This window comes from Crassostrea angulata, chromosome 3 (assembly GCF_025612915.1).
Source record: "Crassostrea angulata isolate pt1a10 chromosome 3, ASM2561291v2, whole genome shotgun sequence".
In the NCBI taxonomy this organism is placed as follows: Eukaryota; Metazoa; Mollusca; class Bivalvia; order Ostreida; family Ostreidae; genus Magallana; species Magallana angulata.
This window is the reverse complement of record NC_069113.1, coordinates 44960941-44978418: the sequence shown is the minus strand read 5'-3', so window position 1 is coordinate 44978418 and position 17478 is coordinate 44960941. Positions and strand designations below refer to the sequence as shown.

General features: G+C 34.2%; 2 protein-coding genes and 1 long non-coding RNA gene across 4 annotated transcripts in view; 1 reads left to right on the top strand and 2 right to left on the bottom strand.

Annotated features, from left to right (window-relative positions):
* Positions 1 to 3015: 3015 nt before the first annotated feature.
* LOC128178189 (cytochrome P450 2B4-like) lies at positions 3016 to 9945 on the bottom strand. 2 transcript variants are annotated; one of them, XM_052845234.1, is made up of 5 exons: positions 9357 to 9945; positions 4834 to 5352; positions 3953 to 4393; positions 3807 to 3846; positions 3255 to 3355 (listed from the first exon to the last, which is right to left on the bottom strand). In XM_052845234.1, the coding sequence occupies exons 1-4, from the start codon at positions 9676 to 9678 to the stop codon at positions 3833 to 3835; spliced, it is 1296 nt and encodes a 431-aa protein (XP_052701194.1). In that variant the 5' UTR covers positions 9679 to 9945; the 3' UTR covers positions 3255 to 3355; positions 3807 to 3832. The 2 variants fall into 2 exon arrangements, with proteins under 2 accessions (XP_052701193.1, XP_052701194.1); XM_052845233.1 differs by lacking the exon at positions 3807 to 3846 and having other exon boundaries at positions 3016 to 3355; positions 9357 to 9942.
* Positions 9946 to 13152: 3207 nt separating this feature from the next.
* Positions 13153 to 17478, bottom strand: part of LOC128175442 (probable E3 ubiquitin-protein ligase HERC1) — a 41834-nt gene continuing 37508 nt past the window's right edge. Inside the window, exons 65-67 of the mRNA XM_052841068.1 lie at positions 17088 to 17221; positions 16741 to 16912; positions 13153 to 13746 (exon numbers count right to left, since the gene is read on the bottom strand). Of these exons, the coding sequence (XP_052697028.1) occupies positions 13528 to 13746; positions 16741 to 16912; positions 17088 to 17221 (525 nt within the window). The 3' untranslated portion in view covers positions 13153 to 13527. The remainder of the gene's footprint in view (positions 13747 to 16740; positions 16913 to 17087; positions 17222 to 17478) is intronic.
* LOC128175443 (uncharacterized) lies at positions 13803 to 17242 on the top strand. Its single transcript, XR_008242682.1, has 3 exons — positions 13803 to 16355; positions 16708 to 16908; positions 17105 to 17242. It is a non-coding gene; the product is annotated as an uncharacterized LOC128175443 (long non-coding RNA).

Below are 17478 nucleotides of genomic sequence, written 5' to 3'. Positions count from 1 at the left end.
GATTATTTACTCGTGTCTGAAAAACTATCAAAATTGATGTAGATTTCACATTATTCATTGTATAAAGAGGGGGCCCCAGAGAGTATATATACAGCATATCATTCTTTAATTTTTTTTGTACAATTATTTAATATTTAGCGAGACATTTCTAATCAACCAAAATTTCAGCGTCAATCGTAGAATTATAAGCAAGATACAGAGCTCACAATTCTGCTAGGTTTGAGTCATATTTTGTTCACATGAGTTTATTACATTCAGCTTCAAATTTTAAAATGGTATTTCCTATTCAGCATTTAAAATGGAAAAAAAGAATGGCCTCAGATCTGTGTAAAACATAGAATTGTGAGCAAATCTCTTTATCTTGTTTAATTCGAAGCTTAACACTCAAATATGGTTAGTAAATAGAAATTGTAAACATAAGAAATACGAACTATAACAAGCAAAGAGCACAATTCATTTTTCAAAATGAATCATATACATGTATAATTTGTATATATTTTCATATTTCCGTCAACAATATTAAACTCTATTTAAACTGAATGAACTCGAAAAAATCCGAATTACCCATAGAATTAATTGTATTTCAGTACTTTGTTAATACATCAGATTTTGCTTAATCAGTTGCGCAGGTAAACAGTCAACTGTTTGATTTACCGAAGTCTCTGTTTGATTTGATACGTGAAAATAACAAAATACAGGCAATGGTTCGCAGGTTACAAAGCATATATAGACCTAATGAAAACGAAACGAAAATCAAAACAAGCTAACAGCACCATCATAGGTGAAAACTGCCAACGCATTGAAATATTTAACCTCAGTTTACTTCACAAAATCGGCACCAATGTTATTTGCATGTTTCAAAGATTCCCTTCGTACGCGAACTGTTGCACGACAAACAAATTCATCATTGTCAGATCGACCCGTTTATCATATGTCATGGCTGCTTTAAACAAAGAACCTCGTTTTAGAAGTCAATCGTAACTTATCGGGCCTTTCCGGCAAGCGTCCGAGCTTGCCGGAAAGGCCCGAGAAGTTGCGATTGTTTAGAAGTATGGAATACGAGTCTTGGTAAAATGGATAGGCAAACCCGGGCCAGGGCAAAATAAAAGCCGGGGCAGATCTTCAATCGTCAATTCCAAAATACGCATTGTTTTGCAGCAATATTTACAGCGAATACAAATATACTGGTCCGTAACATATCCTGAAAATTTTAATGAGATTGACAGATTAATAATTGCCAATATTTTGTTTTGCCTCGGCCCGGTTTTGTCTACCTATTTTATCAAGACTCATGGATTACCGAACCCGAAGCTATAAACTGATTGAAACACGCCTTTCCTTTAATATTATTATCGTAGTAACTCAGATTTGAAACAGAATTAGCTCATAATTTTTGCAGTTTATATTTTCCTTTCCATAAGGATTATTTATGCTAAATTACATTGAATTTATTTTTGCAGTTTATATTTTCCTTTCCATAAGGATTATTTATGCTAAATTACATTGAATTTGACTCAGTAGTTCTTGAGAAGAAGATTTTAAAAAATGCACCCCCCTCCCTTTTTCTACAGTTTCGAGGTTTTCTCCGCTTTGAATTAAGATCGGTCTTACATTTTTGCAATATATATTTGCCTACCCATAAGAATGCTTTGTGCCAAATGGTTGAAATTGGCCAGGCGGTTTTAAAGAAAATCAAAATGTAAAAAGTTTACAGACGGACAGACAGACAGACGGACGACGGCCAAATGTGCTCAGAATAGCTCACTTGAGCTTTCAGCTCAGGTGAGCTAACGAGGTAGTGTTGAATAGTTCAGAGAAAACATTCGCTCCAAATACCTAAAAAATAAGTGGCTGGGACATCCATGCAACAACTGCTGATTGAATAGTGAAGATAAACGTTGACTAAATACAATGGGTGACGTCATAAAAAATTTTAATGGAGGTTCTGAAACACTAAAAACCAGATTAATTGAATAAGGAAGGCCTCAAAGAAATTGAGTGCAATGAGGATCAATAAGATAGGCCCCTGAGTCTTGCATGATTAAAAATACCCGCTTTTAACGAGCGCAGCGAGAGGCGGGCGTAGCCTGCTTCGCAAAGCGAGGATTAATGGTAACACGTATTTATAAGAAAATCAGTGAAAATTGAAAGTTGAATCAGGGGAACTAAGGCCCAAAAAAATTCTTCAAGCCGTGGGCGCCGCCATAATGGGAACCATTTTGTTTTTAAAAAGTTAGTTCAATCATTGATTGACTGGTTTTTATCGATGTTTATTGCCTTAAACCCAATTAAAATGTTCCAGTCTTTTAAACGAAGGTAATTTGAATTAAAAGAAAAAAAGAGGAATCCAGATAAGTTTCAATAGTGCATCAATCAAGAAACACGACTAGTTCTATGTGTGTCTTATCAAATTATCAGATGGAAAATTAAAACATTAACATTAAGGAACTGATATTTTAGATAGTGAATAAAGTATTCAATTCTTTTACCGCGGCATTATATTAATTAAATTGATAAACAATGAAAGAGGAAGAAAAAGGTTCGGAATAACGTAACTCTCGTCGGCTATTTCCGAAGACAAAATATGTACCCCTGTTTTACGTCTGAAACATGACGTCATAATGTAGACTGAGCACGCGACGTTTAGTTAAACTTTGGCTAATGATTTGAGTAGGCAACCAGGCGGATCATATTGTGTGCGTTTCAAATAAATTTTGTTCTAAAAAAATCAAACTACACTGTGTTAATTCGCGCTCGGTCCAACGGTTTACATATTATAAATTAAATTTAAAAACCATAAATGGGCTGTAGTTTGCACATACACAAAAAAGTCCTTTTTGTTAAACTAGCTAGACTGCAGATTCGTCCATGAAGTCCAATTTCTTTTATATCATATAAATATCTACTGTGTTGAATATCATGAAAAGGAATATTAAAAAGTTCTTGTTCAATTTACATGTGTAACTGATGAAACATTATGTACATACACATGTATCAGCACGTAACATTTTCGCCGCAAATTGTAAATCATTTTATTGATAAAATATGATTTTTATTTTTAAAAAATCACAGTGTTTAGACCGGTAGGTGTGAATATGTGTAATAGGAAAAAATTACATAATCCTACTACACGAAACCTCTGTGAAGGAATCCTCACTTTGTGGAAGCGGCGTCGATATTATTTCGATTGCTTTCATCAAAAAGTCAAGCGGGGCATGGGTAACTCCCATCACACCCTTTTCCGGTGGTACATTGTTTATGTCCGCTGGCTCTAATTTGAATCTTTGGATTATCAACGTCACAAACAAAAAGAGTTCCATCCTTGCTAGTACCTCTCCGGGACACGTTCGACGACCTAATCAGAGTTATAAAAAAGTGTGTATTACGGAATGAGTTCAATTTCTACCCAATTTACAGGATATGAAAATAACTTATGGCAGTTAACGCTTTATATATCACGTTTATTAAAACAGTAATTGAAAATACTTAGTAGTGTGCTTTTGTTTAAATGAATGACGAAAGATGTGGAAATTCACATGTTAATTCATGCAGGTTGAACAGCTTTAGATGCGTCATTGTGAAGAAATCAAAAACGTTTGTACATGTATATATACAGTATACTTATTATATTAATTTGTCAAATAATTAATGCATTTACTTTAAAAGAAAAGTTTGGAGTATTATCAATTTTATTTCATTTTACCTTCGAAAAAAATTGGAAGTTAATTTATATATTTATCCTATGACGTTACAGTGCAAATTTAATCTTGAATACACGATTTCAAATTGATGAACGAGATAAATACCTATTAAGTGACAGAACACAAAACTATCATTTACTGAATCCTGAAACAAATACACACAATGTATTACTCGAGTACCCAAGGATACCATTTTTAAGACTTTGTTTAAAAGAAATTAATTTATAAGATCGAACAAAAAAGGCTCTTACCAAGAGAAAATACCAAAACTTTTTCGGTGTTTTGAAGGCTTCCTTTTTCATCTAAAAATCTGTCAGGTTTAAAAGCATGTGGATCTGGGAAGATTTTTTCATCAAAAAAGGAGGAGTACAAGTTTTGAATGAGAAGAGCATCTTTTGGAATTATAAACCCATTGTAATGGAGATCCCTGGATAATCCGTGAGGAATAGAGAATGGACCAATGGCTCCCACTCGGAGTGTTTCGTGTATGACCGCCTCGCAGTATGGAAGTCTAGGTTTATCTTCCAATCTCGGAAAACGGGAAGTACCAATGACGTCATAGACTTCTTTGCGCATCTTCTCTTGTACTTTCGGATATCGGATCATGAACAAACAAAACCATCGAAGGGCGGTAGCGGTTGTTTCAGTTCCAGCAACAAAGAGTTCATTTATTATCTTCACGAGTTGATCCTCTAATAAATACAAAAGTATACAGAAACTCTCATTGTTATAGCTACAATGTAATTTATTAATGCCTAACGTTAAATCATGAAAATAGGCTTTAAAAATCAGTAACGTCGGAAGAAAATTGAAAGGGGACGGGGGGTTAGACTCATCAGAAATCTTAACAAAATAAAAGGGAAAAACAAGGATTTTAGTTATGATTTTGTTTAAATTTGCTAAAAAAAAACAAAAAACCCAAAAACGTTTAGAGGGAGGGGGATACCCCCCCCCCCACCCCGGTTCCGACGTCTATGAAATTGCCATAATAAAATTTATTGATGCATTCAACATAAATGAGCGAGCTGTTGCAAATATCAAGAAATTAGCTAAGAAATGATGCGTTTTCAAAGTACATGACCAAGCTGTTAGATGTACAAATAATAAAGTATTCTTGTCCTTTTTGGCTTACCGTCAAATGTTGTATTAGGATTTTTCTGCTCAGATTTCATCCTCTTTAAAAAGACGTCAATGAAATCTCTGAGGTCGTTTTCATCAAACGTTTGTTCGTGCTCCTTTACGAGCTGTCTGAAATGGCTCTCCGCAATTTCTATGTTTGCCAGCAAGTTTTTGATTCGACACGGATCTCCAGGAATATACCTTACAAAGGGCAGCACGGTGGCTACTAACATGACGTTCTCGTTTGTTAGATTCTGATTCACCGAATCCAAGAGTCTACAAAAATCCAGGTCGCCGTGATCATATCGTTTACCAAAGTTAATGGAGCACATGATGTTGGAGATACAGACATTAAGCAAGTTGTGCACGTTGAATGATTGTCCTTTCTTTGAACGAATTTCTTCAACGAACGCTTCTAATTCCTCTATTATCCTGGACTCAAAGCTACGTTTTCCAAACCCAAATTCCCTCAGAGCGTTCAGGGTAAAAGTTCTGTGTTCTTTCCACAGCGCTCCTGAGGCATTGGCAATTCCTAAAATAAGAATAAATTGGTATATAAAAATTAATATAAAACGAAAATAATAGGAAGAAGTTTTTTCATCAACGTTTGTAAAAGTGTCCTCGGGCAGTGAAGTCTATGTATTGCATCATTAGCATACTGTAGTGCATGTATTATAACTTGTGTCGGGCTCGAACATCGGGTTCGGCGTACTGTATATCTGCTGCATTGAAAGTCTCAGACGTGCGATTTGTCCCCGCGGCTTCGTGGTGCAATTGGACCCACACCACACCATGTACACAGTACCACAATACAATCATTTGTATCTTGCTTTTGGTGTCCGATATATTCTTAAACCGTTACAGTTAATGTACACAGTACAGAGAGACACGTCATTTATAAAAAAAATACTTTGTCCCGAGTGTTTGCTTCCACCACTTTTCGCTTGATATTTCAATAATAGTAAATACCTTTGTGCTCAAACTACGTTCATCTACTAATATGAAAAATGTCCAGATTATCTGTTTTGAAACGCCCCTTCTACCGCTTCAGGTTTCAATACACATCCCAAAATTAAAAGTCTACGGAGATTTTGCATTGCATCAGCCATTAATGAGCCCGGATGATAACGTTCAAAAATTGCGCGAGGTATCCCGAGTACTTCCGAATGGAGAAAAGATGTAAACATTTCCCTTTATAAATCTCCATAAGAAAATTGTTTTCGTTCTTGTGTAATTTTATGACTGAAAAGGGATAATTGTTCAATGAAGATATCTTGGATATATTCCCTTTCATCGATTTCAATTGTATTTCTTTCACAGGTATTATATGTGTATTTTTATTAAAAATCATCAAAAATTGATGGAAGCAATAACTTGGGACAGACTATAGATACAATTTTATCATTCCTCTTTCTTGGAAGATGATACTAGTGTTACAGGTTTTACTTATAAAAATAACGCCTGTTGAGGGTTAATATATTTATTGTAGACACAGTGACAAGTGATGGTGGTTGAAATTAATCAAATGATAGAGAACTCAAAGAGAGAAATAGTCTGCTGTCAAACTTTATGTTGTAAGTCTGATACAGGTCATATTACATGTTACCCTCGCGATGACCAAACAAAGGCGGCAAAATATCATATTAGTCAGATCAACAAACCAACCACAACAACCCTAACAAATATCAGACCAATAAAACTTATGCACACAATTGTTTACCAAATCACTGCCCCTGGGGTATAGGCCCATATACAGGTGTGTAAAGGTACAGGGTGGATATAAGTGTGTGTGGTGTGTATTTAAAATGTGTCTCAGATTTGGTTTGTATTATTTTAAAATTTATAAACACAATCTATATACTTATATTTTAAATAATAAGCTATTCATAATATTCATGCTATTACACTAGTATACAGAGTTTAAATATGTAATAAGGGATCATTTTTTGAGTATTATGAGGTGATAATTTTGGTCGGGGCGTGATCAAATCCAATAAAGCCCGAAGGGCTTTATGATAGATTTGATAATTTCGGTCAGGGCGTGATCAAATCCAATAAAACCCGAAGGGCTTTATGATAGATTTGATCACGCCCCGACCGAAATTATTACCTCATAATATTCAAAGAATGATTCCTTAATATTACTTATATTTATATAATTTTAAGCCATCGTACGATTAAATATTTAAATATAAATAAGCAAACCCCGCTGGCGCCTCAATTTGGCTTTATTTGTATTATGATATATATCGTAAAAAAAAAAAATTGGAAAATGTAAATATACTTGTTGAAATCGGTTATCTTTGCCATTATCATTATTTAGCTTGCAAAATGGTGTAAATAAAAATACCGGTATGTAAATGTATTTCGGAAACAGCGATAGTTTTTTTAATGGCTTTTTCGGAAATCTTAGTACTTGAACATAATATTATTTCAATGAGGATGTTATCCAAAAAGTTAAAGTAATGATAGGGGCATGACTTACGAAGGAATGTGAACTACATGCTCTTCCCTTCTTACCGACATTTTATCAAATAAGAATAAAAATTTACGTTTTTCATCACTTTTTGTGTGTAATTGAGTATTCAGAGATTTATGTAAATATCAACGGTCAAATGCTTTCTTTGTTGTTTAATACGGGCAATGAATATTTTCATTGCAGAAAAATTTTGTTTTGTATGCAGTGTTACAAACTTTCATGAAACACATGAGAAAGCATACCATTGTTAAAGAAAACGCAAAATAATTGCAACTGAGTGCAAATTGCAAATGAAAATGGCAGGCGGGTTGTGGCTGCCCAATCTAATTAAAATCAGACTTTTCATCTCGCTCTGTTATTTGAAACCAGCGAGATGAAAGGTCTAATCTTAAATAGATTGGTGACTGCCAAGGCATACTCTAAAACCTGGCCTGGCCCCACTGGCCTGGCCTGGCCTCAAAGTTGGCCTGGCCTCACTTTTGGCCTCAAAATTGGTCTGGCTCCAAATTTTGGCCTGGCCTCAAAAATTGGCCTGGCCTCAAATTTGGCCTCTTCAAAATTTTTTGGCCTCAAATTAATTTTTATAGTTTCTTTACATATTTGATTTATTTTCAATGCACACTTAACATCCCACTTTGTGGCTTTAGTGTCTTATAGTGATAGTCTATTAATAATAATAGTTACAATTGACAATATAGTACTAACAATGCATAATTATGACTACAGGTATGTCGAGTAAACCATTCTAATAGATTTTTATTCAGTCTGTTTTAAATTCTTAAGAACTTAAGAAGGTGATTTTGTCTGCCATTGTATAACCATGACATTATTTTGTACGTATTTAGAGTAAATTGCTCTCAGGATCGGACAATAGCAATGTAACTCTTCTTTTACCAACGACTTGTTTGAGAAAAAATAATTGAAGCCAATACTTGTTCTAACCAACATCAAAGGTCACAATATGTTTTGCTTTGTTCAAATTCTGACAATGATAATTCCCAGAGGAGAAAAATTATTTCCTAAAAATACAAGCAACACATGCATGAAACTCTACTCTTATCAGGAGGTGATGATTAATGACCATCACTGAGTCAAGTTATCGGAGGATTCAATGTGCAGTCGTTTACATATGCCATTAATTATATTAGACTGCGTGAAATGTTAAATGACAGGATAGGCAATGAATCTGACCCCTATGTAGCAGATTAGATTAATATCGAATTTCTGCTGGGGAGGGGAATTTAGGCTTGATCGGTGTTGACAGGTAATGTAAACAAACTGCAAATATAAAAGTGCATCACACGGTGATAAAAATTTAATGCTTTGTACCAGTTTACAAATATGTTGGATATCAATCAGGTCAGTCTCTTAAGATGATGTTTAACTTTTAAATGGGAGATGGGGGGGGGGGGGCTCTTTGTTTTAAAGTTAATCGCTATGGTATTGGCATAATCTATTCCTTAACAATAGAAAGAGCAGTACTTTACATGCATGTCATAGGTAATTTTTGTGTGTTTAGACATGGATTAAATTAATTAAACTTGAACAATCGGTCAATTGTCATAAATTTTTATATATTTTTTCATATGATTATTCCTTAAACATTAATAAAGCATTGGATTTTTAATTTCTAAAAGAAATCAGTAAAAATTTAAACTAAACGTAAGAAATTGAAAAAAGAAAAATTTTAAAATTTGAGGCCAACAATTTTTGAAGAGGCCAAATTAGGGGCCAGGCCATATTTTGAGGCCAGGCCAAAATTTGGGGCCAGGCCAAAAGTGAGGCCAGGCCAACTTTGAGGCCAGGCCAGGTTTTAGAGTATGCCGACTGCCAAAAGGGTTGTCGAATTTATTAAGGTCTGGCTCGTGTCCGTTTTGAAAAAAGGTGTATCGTGCATGCAACAAGTGTTCTAAAGTACACGCAACGACGATAATTAATTCATTTGATCATTCATTGTCATGCAAGGCCCTAAGAGTTCAACAGAAACAGCAAACGAGCACACTTACACGGATACAAAAGTTTCGCATTGAAGAAACTCCTTGCTTAAATACTCGTACCTTTGAATTTTCCAACTTCTCTTGTGATGAAAATATCAGGCCTTGCAGATGACACATCTCCATGTTTTATGAATATTTCTCTCAGTGTATCATATCCACTGACAACAACAATCGTCTTGGATCCCGTGACAAGGCTAAATACGTCCCCGTATTTCTTCCTATATTCCTGGAACTTATCCAGCATCGTCTCCGGATTCACACTGAGAAGATTCCCCAGGAACGGGACGGTGGTGGGCCCCGGGGGTAGGGAGGCATCCCTCGTCGTTTTCTTCCACCAGAAATACAAGACAACGACAAGAACCACCAGACAACCAAATATCATGATTGTAGAGGCTAGCTCACTACACTGGCAAAACGTATTGTCATCACTGCTTCAGACATCATGGAGTTCGCTCTCACAGCTCACAGGTTGTTTATTTATATGCTACTAAAACTTACTTAGAGGCCAGAAATTTAATCCGGAAAGGGTTTATAAAATACTAGTAATAATCCCATAATCCCGCGAACTTCTGAGTTTCCTTGAAGTGAAAAAATAAACCACATCACATGGATAAAATGATAACGATAAATCGGAACGTGGTTGATTATATGAAAGCGTATTAGTGCCACATTTGGTCTTAACTGAAAAGAAGATGGGGAAATAAGATGGCGCAAATGCCCATTCGGTTAAGTAGTGAAATACAATTTTGAATTTATTTTTTCCCAATTAAATTTATTGAAATATATTTATAATACAAGTTTGCAAAAGCACAATATTGTCTGTAATTTTGGTGGTATCGAACCCATTACATAAAAACCCTAGATATATAAGGTTATCTTATGTTAGCTACTCTTTTTTTTTTTATCTTTTATTGTTATGTCAGCTACTCTAACCACTGTGCTATTTCAGACACAACAAAGTGGGTTGTTTAAATATTATGTTTGACTTTGGCCACGAATTAACGGACTCGTATTATTTTTACAAAACGTTCAAATGTTGGGATACAAAATGATATTTTTAATCTACAGTGGGTCATCTCTCCACGTTTTTGTTGATTGAAATCGGTTTGTTTTCCAATAGACCTTATTATGACTATGAGAAAAATATGGAGCACAGACCCACTCTATAAAAGAAAATGCCTTGAAGTTCTAAAAAATGACAGTATTTGCAGGTTTTGATACGTATACGCCTGTTTGAGTCAACATATTCCAAGTATTGATCATATCTTTAGGTCAAAAATAAATGATTTGTTAAATATATATTGTTTTAAATGATTTTAAAAAAATATCAGATTTATTGATATTTTAATTTTTCAGTAGCTTGTCCGACCATGTATGGGCATTTTACACGCCGTATCCACCCATCTTCTTCGTTCGATTTTATTTTTTTTCAATATGCAATAAAAAAGCAGCAGCCAGACAGGTCATAGGGACACCACTCTATAAAACAAACATCAACAATAGTGTTGGTCATATCGCCTCGTCAATCTTTATGCAAACCCATTCATCTTCGTATCTCTATAGAAGAAACGAAAAGCTAAAATTCTCAGCTGTTCGTACATGCAGATTAGAATTAAAGTTCGTCCAATCGCGAATGTAACGATAACCTTATCGGTCTAGAAATGTTGCTGCTTGAAACTACGCAGGTTATCCTGCAACGAAAACTCTCTAACTATGATATGGCGGTTTTCAGAATATTATTTGGCGGTCGCCAAAAATTTTTCAGGCGGTAGCCAAATATTTTTTTTTTTTTGGCCTAATGACAACTGGCTTCCATACAATAGACATTCAGAATTTGATATGATCTAGAGTACCATTGGTGCTGGCACATTGATGATAAATCTGTCCTTTTATTGGAAATCAAAATCTGTTCTATTAATAAATGCTATTTTCAACATCAACAAGAAACAAGCTGGATTGTATCAAGATAATACAATAGGGCATTTTGATGATAAATCTGTCCTTTAATTGGAAATCAAAATCTGTTCGATTAAATGCTATATTAAACATTTACAAGAAACAAGCTGGATTATATCTAGATAATACACCGACAATAAGCTTACAAATAAAGCCGATCACTTAATAAAACCAATTTATAATAACTAAAATTCTAACCTTTTTAATAGCGGGTGTTTTAATTAAGGAATGAATTCAATATTTATTTGTTTTATACGATATAAAATGGTTTGGGACAGTTTACGCTTTATAAACCGCGAAGCGGTTTATAAAAAAGCGTAAACTGTTTCAAACCATTTTATATCGTATAAAACTAATAAATATTGAATTCATTGCTTATAATTTAATTTTTTTACTCTTCATTGTAGATAAAAACGGCCATTTGACCTTTAAAATGACGTAAAATTGTACAAAATTCAAACGTAACGTCAGGCGTATTGATACGTTTTTGACGTTAGTCTTACTATGACGTAGGCAACATTCTTTATACGATATAAAATAATTTTTTAGCCAATCGGAAAGCGCGTTACAACCAGAATTAAATTATTATTAAATAACGTTGGGTTTTTTTCTTGGTAAACAAATTCTGAAAATTGATTCTAAATATAAAATGTACAATTTATCTCGGATGCAGATTTGTTCTTATCTTAGCTTTCAAGCGGAAATTTTCATTGTAAAATTAACGATACTGTACTCCTTTATATAATTTTCTAACATACTGTAGATTCCTTATTTTTCGCGATTCAACAGTACTTTCATCAAATCGCGAGAACATTAAAACGCGATTGTCGAATTTTGACCATAGTTTCATGTAGTTTACATATGTTCAAAAAATAAAAGCGAGATTTTAAATTTCGTGATATGTGCTTTTCGCAATTTCACGCAGATATTTATTCCTCGCGTTAAATTTGGAAGTACATGATATACTAGCATATGTATTCCAATGAGTTTTAATATCTTTGAAACTCTCATGTCGATCCAACTTTCATCAATGGGATCAAGACGCAACTCTGTATTTGGCATGCTCAAAAACATCCTCACAAATTGTAACAATGTGAATAGATTTTACTCTGTTTTACTCTTCTATGTAAAACTTAGCACCTCTCCTGTGCCCCATACCTCATGGTATCTCAATTGCATTCATCATCCCCTACCCTCCTCCAATATAAAGATTTAATCAAGGGATCAACCTTTTAAATGTAAAACAAAAGACGAATAGGGCCACATGAAAAATATTGTTATCTCATTAATTATCTTCTTGTAACGAGAAAAGAGCTCATAATTCTGAAGAAAAATCTCGTTTTAACGAGTTTATTGTCTCGTTATTACGAGAAAAGGTCTAATAATTACGAGTTAATTATCTCGTTATTATGAGATGATTAACTCGTAATAACAAGATCTTTTCTCGTAATAACGAGATGATTAACTCGTAATAGAGAGATTTTTTCTCGTAATAACGAGAAAATTAACTTTTATTAACGAGATCTTTTCTCGTACGAGATAAAAATATTTTTTATGTGGCCCTACTCGTCTTTCGTACATTCATCATTTTAACATCACTTAGCCCAATTATCTAAAAGGAAACAAAGATACACAAGGACGAGGGGCCCTCTTGAGTTGTTTGTAAAGATGAGCTATAAAGATGGAGTATGCATGCAAAAGAACAGAATAGAATTCAAATAAGTGTGGATTATATTGATTATAGAACATACCGGTACTATGTGTACAACATATGGAATGTCACACCTACATTTTCTAGCACATATTTGCACCAAAATTCACATTTACCTTTGTAACGCCCTTGAATGAGTAGTGTATTTTTTGTAAGTAGTTGCGATGAAATAAGACACAACAGAATAACTTATTGTCAGGCATGAGGAAAATTTAATGCTGAAGCAAACTAACAAATTAACAACAAGTATCACAGACACTCAAAGAAAAAAAATAACTTAAAATTAAAAGGAAAAGAAAGTCGAACGTGATATTATCTCACTTATGTCACTCACATTGACTATTTGTAAGTCACTGAATCACGAGGTTATAACTATCAATGCCCGCTGAGGGCTACTGACCAGTTCCCTAAACACCTGTCCAGGTTAGCTGGTCTTGTTGTTGGACACAAATAATGCCGGCCAAAAATGTCTGTTGGGTTACAATTCAGTCGTGTAATCTTGGAGTTATAATGGTTGTCCCTGGGTTCATCTTCCTCTATCTCATCCATTACGTCTTCCAGCTATCATAACGGCTGGAACAGGAAGGTAAGCTCCTCATCGGTATCTTCGTCAGACATCCCCTGATTTTCGGCGTTTCTAGTTAGCATGTAATTATCCATGTCTATGGATCGACAGTTGAATATGGCATACCGTAATTTTTCTGCTAGAATTTCCTTACTTGGATAATTTGGAAGGCGGAGTTGGAAGAAGCAAGTTTGAGACGTTGGCAAGCAGCTTGCACCCTAAAAGAAAATATACATTCAACTGATGCTTAAGATAAGTTTTGAAAACAATTAGAGAAAACAAATAGCCCCCCACCAGCAAAAAAAACACCCAAACAAACACAAAAGACACAAACAAACCAAACAAAACAATCAACACCTCGACAGTTTCATCGCTTAAATTAAAATAACTTAAATTTATCAACCTTTGAGTCTCTTAGGCGTTTTCATACATTTTTTCTTAAAATTCTTCTATTTTTTAATAGCATTTGAAGCAAACTGTGAGGCAAGATTTACTCTATGAGTCAGAAAATGAATGGCTTCTTATTTCCCAACACACACCCACATGAAATGATTCTTGGAACAGTAGATGAATACACAGATCCTGTACACTGTACTTTTTGTCACAGATAACCGGTATTTCAAATACATATATATTATGTTAATAAAACTGATTTCTTGGAAAAGATTTACTAACTGTTTTGACCTAGATATCTGATATTTTTTTAAAACAACTTTGATTTCAAAAAACACACACACATACATGTATCTGTTTTTCTCACAGTGGCACTAACTGTCATCCCTATAGTATGTGCATATACATGAATTATCATGGCTCCATTATGCGCGTTTCTTCTCGTTCTTGGTGTCATAACAAACTGATCTTATCATTGGCAACAGTCTATGATAACCAGAACCCTGTCACACTTGCCACTTCTTGATATGATAGCATCTGAAATTTATTTTACATCAAAGACGTCGGATCCCATTCATTTCTACAATTGTGTGATTTTCATGAAAAATTTACACGAGTTAGAATCACTAGAAATATACATGTATATCAAAATCAATCCAAAGAACCCGTAAAATCGAACGAGATTTTCAGTGTAAAAAATGACCATGTCTGACATCGACTTCGTTTTTATGGGGCACATGCCAAAATGCAACATGCCGTTATTTTTCTTCATTTTTTTTAAAAGTACTGCGTTAATCTTTAAAAAAGATTATGCACATCATTAAGAGGCCGATTTATGAAACAAAACAACTATGAGAGTGTGCTTAGCATTTTTTATGATAAAATACTTCAAACCTTAATCACAGGGACGGTTTCACTAACTCACTACAGTACTGTGACATCCCCTACAGAAGTGCATGTTTTATTTATAGCAAGTTCAGTCACTGCTTGCACTGTACAAAGGGTGTATTCATGACGAAGAACAGCTATTTGCATCATAAACGATTTTTCGTTGTGTTTTAGTGGTTTCAGGAATAAGAAATCTTCTTTGAGTATTATGAGGTGATAATTTCGATCGGGGCGTGATCAAATCCATTAAAGCCCAAAGGGTTTTATGATAGATTTGATCACGTCCCGACCGAAATTATCACCTCATAATATTCAAAGAATAATTCCTTATTACTTACATTTGTATAATTTTAAGCCATTATACGATTAAATATTTAAATATAAATAAGCAAACCCCGCTGGTGCCCCGAATATACGTTATTTTAGGTTATGGGTTATATAGTACAAAATTTTACTTTATGAGCAATCACTACTTGACTAGGGGGCGGAAAACCACAAAGCTGCATAAACTTTTGACCTTATGTTTAATTAAACAAGAGATGTTTGTCTGTCAAAAAATGCTTGATTGTACCCAAAATTAAACTTGACCTAGATATAATATTATCATAATGATAAACCTTTGTACCAAATTTCATTTCAATATGTGCATCCTCTGGGAAGAAAATGAACTGAAACTGCAAATAATTGGAATTTTCTATAATTGGAATAACTCAGTCGAAAATTGCTTGATCATACCGAAAATCAAATTTTACCTAGATTTACTATGATAAAAACATTTATACCAAATTTATAATTTCATTTCAATATGTGCATCCTCTGCGAAGAAAATGAACGGAAACTGTTGGTGGACCAACTGACAGACAGCAGCAAAGCAATATGCCCTCTCTTCTTTGAAAGGGGGCATAAAAACCTTTTAACCATATGTTTAATTGAAAAAAAAATCTTGTGATAGTTGAAAAAGATAAAAGTTTTCATACGGAAACTATTTTCTGCAATGTACAGTATTCTAAATTGACCTTTAACATGTGATCTCAAAAACAATAGGGGTCTTATTTAAATCATAGGAACTTGTTAAGAAAATAAAGAGCTTTTAAAATATTGGTCTTAAATAAAAACCAGATAACAGATATAATGTTTTAAGTTGATGACTTTCATCTTTCACCGTTTAACCTCAACATTAACACGAGACCCATGGGCTATATCCCTAACCTAAGCAACGAAACACATAATTAAATCAGCTTTATGGAGTCACGTACAAAATATCTGAACAATTTAGTAGAATAGATCCTGAATTAAAAGATTTTCAAATATTTCTCCAGATATTCATATGTTAGACACTGATCCCTTTTTGTAACAGGATGATTTTACAGTCATATCACATATTGGGCATCGCAGTTCTCAAGAACAAAGTGGAAATTTCCTCACAAACTTCAGCTATTTTGGCCAATTAGTTATTTAGAGCCAAGCAGTTCTGGAGAAGAAGTTGAAAATGTTTACAGACAGGCAGACAGACAGACAGAAGTGATCAGAATAGCTGAAAGCTCAAGTGAGTTAAAAATGTTCTTCTTTATACCTTTAGACATTAAAGATACAATTTTTAATGGGAATTAACATCTACAAATGGTATTTGCAATTCATGAATTTCTGGCCTTGAAGAGAATATGACGTGCAGATGCACACAGAATGCATGTATGTGACACTGACCTCATATTCTAATGAGGTCTTCTCTGGACCATGATGAGTTTTGATATCAAACTTCATACCAAATGTTCAAAGACTTTTTAAGATAAAGTGTTACACAGAGCACAGACAGATTGACTTAAATGTTCATTACATATATCAAGTACTTATGAATAGGATATCTTATCTGTAATGGAAGAGGACCTTTTATAAATAAGGTTTGTGGCCGAGAGGAAATTCAAAGCACTCACCCTGTCTGAATTCATTATCTGAAATCTCTGGGATATATCTGAGGGGTTAGCAGGCAGACGAGTTCTTCCAGAGACAAATCTAAGGAACTGTATCCTCTCCTCATTGCTGAACGAATCCAGAACCTCCCAAAACCAACAGACTACTTCATTCTTCTCATCAATTCCCCGGTATCTGCAACACATATAAGCAAATGCATTAAAAAAACAGATTATGTCTTGTACAAAACAGGTCTATAATTAACTTTCTTTTTCTTGTATATGTTAAGGCTTACTTAACTTACTTAACTTCAAGGACGAACTTTCGATGATATGCTCTTCATTAAACATTTCTTAATTGAGTGTATTACCTGACCACCTTCCTCAGGACATCTACTGACATTTCCTCCATCCCACAGACCAGCTGTTCCAGGTTTTTAGGGGTCAACAAAGTCAGAAGTGGGACCGGGATAATCCAGGACATGCCTTCACGCACAGCAGCAGCCTGCAACAGCATAAGCAACTGTTTCATTATACTGTTATTTCAGGGCTTAGTTATATTTTTTTTTTCAAAAATACTTATCATTTCATGAAATAATTTTTATTTAAGATTTGAATTTATAATAATGAAAAATATTCAGTTTCAATTTTATATATTTAATTCATGATTAAATAAGCCAAAATAATACGCCATTCTGTAATAAAAAGGGGGTAAAAAATATTGTACTATAAGTAATCCATTAGGTTTAAACATGGACTTCC